Genomic DNA, 9604 nt, shown 5'->3' on the forward strand with positions numbered 1-9604 from the left:
TTACAGAGACTTTAGATTTCCATTCATTCATTGTTGCACTTTTCTCCCCTTCCAACCCTCCCGCCCAATACACTACCCTCTTGGAAAAGTAAAAGAAAAATTTTTTCATTGTTTTACAATCCCTCCCCCCCCACCCCCACCCCCGTCCAATTTACTATGCAGCCTTAGCTCTGGAATCCCGTCATGACAAAAATGCCTAATCACGTATCCCTTTTAAACAGTTTTCTACCTCATCTGTTTCAATGCAGTATACATTATTGAACCCATCTTCCTCAGTCTCCCCCCAACCCCCATGTCAGTCCTGTTTTACAACAGTGGCACCATGCAGTATTTGTCCTTTTGTGACTGAGATACTTCACTCAGCATAATGTCCTCCAGGACCACCCATTTTTTTTTCTTTTTAATTTTGTGTGCGTGTACTGTCAAATCAAATCTGACTGGTACAGGAGAATATTGCGCCTCCTTCTCCGGCAGAGCATCTGGTGGATTTGAACCGTGTTCCTCTGGGATTGCAGTGCAGCTTCTTGCCACTAGGCCACCAGAGCTCCCTGGACCACCCATTTTTAATAATACTGCATGAGTTCCTTGTTTCTCAATTCAGTGTAGTATTTCATTGTGTGAATATACCACAGCTTCTCTATCCATTTGTTTGTTGATGGGCACTTAGGTTGTTTCCAACTCATTGCTATTGTGAACAAAGCCTCAATAAATGTGGGTGTGTATAGGTGGCCGTTATGGTCTTTTTGGGGTATATTCCCAGTAGTGGAATTGCTGGGTCAAATGGTATCTCTATTTGCAACTTTTTGAGAAAGCACCACACCACCTTCCACAGTGCTTACACCATTTTACACTTCCACCAACAGTGACTTAAGGGTTCCAGTTTCTCCACAACCTCACCAGCATTTGTTGCTTGCTGTTCTGTTAAATTTTGCTGTTTCTTACTGGGGTGAGGTGATATCTCCCAGTTGTTTTGATTTGCATCTCTCTTAGAGCTAGGGATTTTGAACATTTCTTCATGTGCTTGTTAATCATCTGAATGTCTTCTTTGGTGAAGTGTCTGTTCATATCCTGGGCCCATTTTTCAATTGAATTATTTACCTTTATCTTGTTGTGGTCCTTAAGTGTTTTATAAATTCTAGTTATTAGTCCCTTATCTGACATGTCATTAAACACTTTTTAAATACATGTCAAAAAATACTTTTTCCCAGTCTGTGGCTTCCCTTTTTACCCAGTTGGAGAAGTTTTTGGATGTGCATAGTGATTTGATTCTTAGAAGGTCCCATCCATCTATTTTATCTTCTTATGGTTGTAGGTTAGTTAGGCCTTTATTTTTAAGCTAAAGGGCTTGAATCTTAGAATCTGAGCACATAAACTCTGTTGAGTGGGCAAATGAGTGTTGGCAACTACATAGGGATTTCCATGAGTCAGAATTCATGGGATGACAGCACGATGGCGGTAATTCTAATATTGCAGTTTATTTGGGGAGATCTGGTGGCATATAAAGTGTAATGTGTCAGGCTATTAACCTTCAAATTTAAATCCTAATGATCTTAGAGAAAAGATGGGAATCTGAGAAACCTAGTGGAGGGTAGTTCTGAGTAAGCAGCTGGTGGGTTTGAATTCATACATTTGAGTACTTGATGCTAGGAAGAGTGGAGGATCAGCAAAGAAGGGAAGACCATCGACCAGGTGGATTGATGCAGTGACTGCCATAATGAGGTCTTATGTGTCAGGAAGTGTGAAGATGGCACAGTATAGAACAGGGTTCGGATCTTTGTTCATAGGGTCACTATAAGTCATACTCAACCACACCTAACAACACCACCAACCTTTGGGTTGACAGTGCAGCTCCTTATCTCTTGGCCATTAGAGCTTCCCTCATCTACCAATCTTATGCTTTGTATTCTTTTACAAAGTAAATTGTAGACATTAAAAAACAAAAATCCTGAAGTAAGTTGTAAACATTAGTATATTTCACCTAAAACACCTCAACATAGCACATTCACATTCTTAACTAGGACTAAGCAGTTACAGTCCTTTCCCCCCCCCCCAGTTTTTCTTTTGTTTTGAGGCAAATTTCATATATGATTAAGTGCACAGGTCTTAGATATATCAATCAATAGATGAGTTTTGATAAATACATGTAAATAAATGAGTGTTAAAAGCAGGCACAGAGGATCTGAGAAATGTCCTTTACCCCAAAATATCTTATCTTGACTTGACAACCAGAGGACTGAACAAAAACATTGCAAAATAAGAAAGCATGATAATGCTCCTTTTTAAAGAAAATCTGCTAACCAAAGTATAAGGAATTTAAGTAAGCATAACATTGCAAAAATCTTGAGACTTAAGCAAACTTAGCAACATGGAGGAAGATCCTGCTGACAAGGCATCACAAGTTGGAGATATACCTTGAAAATGATGGATGGCAAACAAAAGAAGCATCCACCCACAGTGATCCTGTATGAAAAACATGTGATTCCATTTTGCAAGTGAATGACTGAATTATGAATAACCCAGAAAGACAAAGCATCTCTGAAAAGATTTCTGTAATAAACTAATTCTTTTTTTTATAGCTAATGAAAAAATTAATTATCACCAATCATTTTTTGAGGAGGCATGAAGAGATTAGCTTGAATATCTGAAAGTAACCAGATTCTAACTCAATAAATAAGGACTTTAGGGGAGCAGTGAGTGGCAACTGAAATTTTAAAAGGGACAAAGATGTGGCATTTGCTTCCATAAACCCTATGGAAACCCTATAGGGCAATTCTACTTTGTCCAATAGGATCATTAGAAGTCAGAATTACTAGAAGCCAACTCATAACTAACCTCCAGTAAGTAGCTTCCCATTTTTCTTCTGTGAGAAGCTGATGGATTCAAACTATTTGTCTTTGGGTTGGCAGCTCAACTCCCTAATCTTTTGGTATATATATTCAATACTTTTCCCACACTACGGTTCAAAGGTGTAATTTAAATAGGATAATACAAATAAACCACATAAATCTAGCTGATAGTGTTAATTTTTAATATTTATATTTTTTGGTTTTTTTAATATTTACACTTACTTATATTTTTATTGTATGTACTTTTCTCCACATGCCACTTGCTTTGTCATTTCCAGTTATTCTAGCTACATTTTCCAGTGTTTATGCTGACTGAAACAAGTTCTATAGCATTCTTTGATCAAGATCTAGTTTATTGGCCATGATTTGATAAAAATCAAAAGGTAAAAAATATTGGCAAACATTTCTCTAAATGTTGACCGTTATCTTTCCCCTTGTGTTTGGGGTGTATTTGTAGATTTATTTATTTATTTTGCCACTTGCCTATTGAAAAGTCTGCTATCATGGAGTGTAGTAGTTTCCCACTGAAGAGGTTTGGGGCATACAGAGGAGAAGGCAATATCTCCATTACAGAAGTCTAGGAAGCCTTATGTCTTACTTCACTTTCTTATTTTGTTCCATGAGTCTCAAATTATTTCTCTCTTTATCTAGAAAATATCTGTCCTTAAAAATCTCTAGGACATCTGCCTAATCCTGCACACCATTGTTAAGTTGAATCAGCCCCTCACATTGTCTAAGCTATTCTTTCTCTAGTTAGACAGTAATGCAATTTAGTTCCTTAAATATCTGGTTTACCCCCAGATTATGAACTACTCTTAGAACATGAACTGTTTTTTCTTTTACTCTGTCCCCTAAGCTACTTGTATTCTGCCTTAAGTTTGGAGATGGTTTAACAACTGTTGGTTGAATTGACTGGAGTTGCTTTGTAGCTAGCTGCATTTGTACAGAGCCCAGCTGAGGAAGGATGGAAGAACTTCCCAGAAAGAAGGCATACTGCTCAGAGATGATGATGTGTAGAAAAGCAGGGCACATTCTTATACCAGTAGTTGTTCTCTATTGTCTGAATGTGGACTGTCTGGGTGAACTGGAAAGTGGCAGATTCTGTTGGAAAGACAAAGCACAAAGGACTAATTTGTGATGAATTTTCTTTACTTTGCTAATGACAGTGGCACTGTTGTACTGCAGCTGGCTTGATTCATGAACCAATAGGAAATGTTTGGGAATTTCGAGAGCCAGTTGATATGCTGGTGGCTTGAAAATGTGACTATTACACCATTGCTATATACAAACACTTAAAAGCAAGAGTCTTAGGCTGGGTGTTTTGTTTTGGGCTGGATTTTCTAGAAAAGAAAAAATAAATAAATGTAGGTATGCATATATATAGTAAATATATATGCATATTATACAGAGAGGAAGAAAGAGACATTTATATTTATCTAAAGGAGAAGATATATATGCCTGTGGAGAGAACTTAACTAGTAATAGTTCCATGGATCAGATCTCAAGAGAGAGGCTTCTCCTTAGTCATGTAGGTGTGGAGAATAAGGATCAGCAGGTAAAAGAAAACCAGACTTTTGAGGCAGATGCAGGATCTAGATTGAACAAAAAGGAAGCAAGCTTTGGCAGACTTTGTTATATATTTGATATAGGCCATACTGCCAAGGAAACTCCCTTTCAACTGATTGATAACTCACAGTAGATCTCAACATGATGATTATTACATTATGTAATGGCTCAGGGAGCTCTGTTGGCCTAATTTTTAGGAAGTTGCTCTGATAACTAAAGGGCTGTACCTCTCTGATAGTCTGAATTCACTAGCAGCTCAGAAGGAAGATGTGCCAGTGGAGGTTCAGCTATGAGTCAGTTGCGACTCTGTGGCATTGAAGAGTTTTGCTTTTTGTTAAATTCTCATCAAGGAAATTATTACATTTTGTCACATCTCATCAAGGGAGTGATTATGTCATATTTCATGAAGAAAGCCAAGACTTGTTTTTTTCCTCTGGAGAGTCATTTGACTCTTGGCCACTGAAAAGTTTTGAACAGGACATAAAACATTAACTTTTATAAGGTTGTTATAAAGAGGAAATTTTAAAAATACTTACAACGTACTAACAGTTTCTGAAAGGTACTAGTGATATGTGTAACATATCAGGCTGCAGACTGAAGGCTAGCAGTTCAAATCCTCAAAGGACTCCAGGTAAGAAAGATGAGCAGTTTCTTCCCTTAAAGATTATAGCTTCATCTTGAAAACAGTGTATTTGAATTTTGTAAATAAAATAGTCAAAAATTTTTTTAAAAATGACTATAGCCTCAGAAACTGATGAAGAGTCACTGTGAGTCAAAATTAACTTCACTGAGCAGTCAGTTTGGTACGGTGCCTGGCATCAAGGAATTGAAAAGAAAAAAAAGGACCCAGGTGAGATGGTGGCTGCCCAAGAGGAGTCAGGGAAGCTGCATACAAGGCAGCAAGCCCTATCATCCTGAGCGACCACTGCCATAGCAACTGCAGCAGGAAGAGATTGTCCAAGAAGCAGTGTCATAACCAATGGATGAGAGATTTCTGAGCCTAGACTTATTTACCTGTACAGGGTACAGGGCTCTATAGGGCCCCAGTAGAATGGACCACAGAATGATAACTCCAATCTAGGTGTCCAGATAATTTATAGTGAAAAATTTAGATATGTTTATGGTTATTCTGGGTTGTTTCACAACGTGATGAAAGACATAGATGGGCCTTTAAACTAGCGCCAAGCTTTATTGAGTTAAACACAGCTAATTACAGTGTGAGCCTTTCGAAGGGTTCTGTAAAAGTCACTTTAAAAGAATCTCCATTAAGAAATGAACTGTATGACGACAATAATTGAGCAACAACCCCAAACCAATAAAATTTTGCATCAAAGTTTTCAGGAGCTGAAATTTATTTCCGATATTCTTAATCAGGATGCAAAAATTTCTAAGCCTGTCAGCATCAACAATGATTCAGATACTCAGGAATTTAAGCTTTAGGATAATGAACAATTAAATTTTTGGATAATAGATACCAAATTCTCAAAGAATACCTGAGAAATAACTGTTTGGAACGTAAGATACTTTTTTTTTAAAACCATTTTATAGCACAGGCTTTATAGAGAACAGAATAACATGTTTTGCCATACTGTACTCAGTTTGGTAGAGTCCTGGCTTGGACTGCTCCTTTTAAATATCAGTTGAGGTTTCACACTTTGCCATGTAGCACGTTCTCCACTGCTCTGGTTACTTGATCAGCACTGAAGTTGTTCAAAGAGACATTCTTCTCTTGGCCAAATGCATAGCGGGCCCAGAGTTTATTGTACACTCGCGGATTAGGATGGGTAGGTCAGGATTCGCTGTAAGATCCTTTTGTAATTTCTAGTACTTAAGGAGCTCTGGTAGCCTAGTGGCAAGAAGCTGCACTCCTCCCACCAGCTGCTCTCCTCCCATGCTATTAACCCGCAGGTGGTACACAACAGCAGTAACAATACTTAAGGATCTCTGATGGCCTAGTGGTTAAAAGCTGTGTTGCAATCTCGAAAGCTTGTTGTTTGAATCCACTAGCTACTCTGAAGGAGAAGAATGGGTAATTTCCTCATTTCCTTCCATGTGATTAAACTGACTCTGAAAATGCACTGGAGGGTCAGCTATGAACCAATTCTGACTCTAGGGCACATCACAACAGCTGCAATACCACTGGATTGTTTGGAGATAGCAATCTCTGTAAACAATTAAACTAGTACCATGTAAGAAAAAGGTATGGAAATATCTGAAAGAAATTTCCACAAATCCCACTCTGTTGAATCAATTATTTGATTTGCAATCAAATCATAGTTCTCCCTAACTGCCTTTCTTGTAAATATTTATGAAAACATGCTAGAGAACCAAAGTGACATCCAAGAAGACATCTTAAAGCATCAGAGCTGTGTGAAATCCTACATAATGAAAAGGATACTCTAAGAAAAGAATATTGTATCAGGATATATCAGAAGATCCTTTCAAAGCAAACACAACATAGACAGTGACTGACCAATATATACACAAAAGTAACACGATTTAAAAGAATTTAATGATGTTGTTACAAACGGTGAAGTTGAAACTGACTCATCGCTGACCTTCCCATCAAGTTTTCAGAGGTAGTATAATTGCACAAGATATTTCTTATCTTTCTTCCACAGAGAAGTGGGTGGGTTTGAATCTTGTGCCTTTGGGTTGGAAGCACAGCTCCTTACCACTAAGCCATCAGAGCTCTTCTGAAATTAATGGTATGCCTTTGGTTATTAATGATATGTGTTGAAAGGATTCCATGAGGAATTTAAAAGTATTGTTATAATTTCCCTTGATTTTATTGGGAATAAACAAAGAGAAAATTTTATTTATCACGTCTGCACAGTAAAATGTGCAGTGCACAAGTACAGTTTTTTAACAAGAACTAAGTGTAATGGTTTCTGAGCACTGTTGTTATCCAGAATAGCTTTATGGAGACTAGCTCTTCCTTAAAAATAATTATTTTTAAAGCAGAGTAATTTGGACAAAGGGAATGCCTCATAAAGGAACTTTTGTAGTTTTATCAACATTTTATCTAATTTCATCACTAGCTCCTCTTAAATAGTCATATATGAGCCACGAATTGCAGTGATAATGAATTAAGTAACTTGTAGATGATGGTTATGGGATAACTTCAATTTAAATTGTTAGATACTATTGAGACAAGTACAACTCACAGCCACCCTATGAACAACAGATCTGAACCCTGTCCTATATTGTTCCTGTCTGTGTCAGTGTGCTCTTCTAGGCATTTTTGGATGATCTTCAACAATATTTTGTTTGCATTTGATATTGATGATATTTTTCTATAATTTCCACATTCTGTTGGGTCACCTTTCTTGGTCATAAGGACAAATGGGATCTCTTCTAGTCAGTTGGCCGGGCAGCTGTTCTCCAAATTTCCTGGTATAGATTGCTGAGCACATAGTAACTGTGGGAGGACCTCAGAGATATCATCCACAAAGAGAGCAAAAGGTAATTAAAAAGAGGAGAAGAAAGAAAAAACCCAAAATGGATGCCAGAAGAGACTATGAAGATTGCATTGGAGTGTTGAGAAGCCAAAACAAAAGTAAGAGATGTAGAAGTAAAAGAGCTGGACAGAAGATTTCAAAGGGAAGCGAGAAAAAAAAGCAAAATATTGTCATAAAATATGCAAAGAGCTGGAGTCAGGGAATAAGGGAAGAACTCACTCAGCTTTTCTCAAGCTGAAAGAATTAAAAAATAAATTCAAGCCTGAGTTGCAATACTGAGAGCCGCTATGCGCAAAATCTTGAATGATCCAGGAAACTTCAAAAGAAGATGGAAGGAATACACAGAATCTCTACAATAAAAAGATTTAGTTGACACTGAAAATTTTCTGGACATACCATATGAACAAGAGACAATGGTGGTGAAGGATGAAGTTCAAGCTACACTGAAGGTACTGGCAAAAAAATAAGGCCCCAGGAATAGCAATTGAATACCAATGACATGTTTCATTGTCAATGGAATACCAATGGACATGTTTCAATTAATAGATGCCGCCCTGGATGTGAAAAACAGTTTATGCCTGGAAATTTCTCTATGTAGGCATATATATGTATATATATATATATATGAATAGGAGCCTTTGTGATGCAATGATTAAAGTACTCACTGCTAAGCAAAATGTTGGTGGATCAAACCCACCAAGTTCTTCACAGTAGAATGACGTGGCAGTGGGCTTCCTCAAAGATTTACAGCTTTAGAAACCAAATGTATGAGATCTTCCTGGAAAAAAATTTTAAGTGTTTTTTTTTTTGTTTTTAAAATTGTAGTAAAGCTCAGTGTCTTCCTTTCCCTCCTGTATTTTATTTTGTTAGGACCATTATATTGGTTCTGACTCATAATGACCATTTTATGTACAACAGAGTGAAATGATGTTTGGTGATGTACTATATTCACAATTGCTGCTATGTTATAATCCACTGTTACACCCACTGTATCAGTCCAACTCATGGAAGATCTTTTCTTTCCTTCACTGACCTTTTACTTACCAACCATGATGTCTTCCTCTTGAGTTCTCCTGATAACATGTGCAAACTATTTGGGACAAAACTTTAGCATCATCATGTCTAAGAAGCAGTCTAGCTGTACATCATCCAAGAAAGATGTGTTAATTCTTCCGGTAGGGAGTGGCATATTCATTATTTTTCACACTATCACAATTCAAACGTATCAGTTCTTCTGTCTTTCTTATTCACTGTCAAGCTTTTCCATGCATGTGAGGCAATTGAAAATATTATGGGCTGGATCAGGAGAATCTTTGTCTTCAATGCGATGCCTTTGGATGTTTTTGGTGTTTGGCTTGGGTCTTTTTTAACACTCTAAAGAGACTTTTTGCAATACATTTGCTCACTGCAATACATTGATTTCTTGACTGCTGTTTCTGTAGGTGTCAATTGTGTATCTAAGTAAAATGGAATTGTGGAAAACTTCAACTTCTCCACTTACCATGATTTTGCTTATTGATCGTTGAATCTGAGGATTTTTTTTTCAGTTCAATGAAAGAGACTTTATTGAGGGCCCAGGGTCATGGGGCTCAGAAGAAGGCCACCTGCAAGAGGCAAGGGAGCCAGTGAAGAGAGGGCTCTTATTTGACCTTCTTCTTGGGGCGCAGGTTGTTGGTGTGCCCACACTTCTTCTTGCGGCAATTGACAGCACGGGGATGCAGGCGAGCATAA

At 37.6% G+C, this 9604-nt stretch overlaps 1 protein-coding gene across 1 annotated transcript in view; it reads right to left on the reverse strand.

Moving 5' to 3' along the window:
- Positions 1–9513: 9513 nt before the first annotated feature.
- The window catches only part of LOC102843736 (ubiquitin-60S ribosomal protein L40-like), a 4322-nt gene continuing 4231 nt past the window's right edge, over positions 9514–9604 (reverse strand). Inside the window, exon 2 of the mRNA XM_006881491.1 lies at positions 9514–9601. Coding sequence (XP_006881553.1) covers positions 9514–9601 — 88 coding nt within the window. The remainder of the gene's footprint in view (positions 9602–9604) is intronic.

This window comes from Elephantulus edwardii, unplaced genomic scaffold (genome assembly GCF_000299155.1).
Source record: "Elephantulus edwardii isolate Elephantulus edwardi_28Jun2011 unplaced genomic scaffold, EleEdw1.0 scaffold00015, whole genome shotgun sequence".
NCBI lineage: Eukaryota > Metazoa > Chordata > Mammalia > Macroscelidea > Macroscelididae > Elephantulus > Elephantulus edwardii.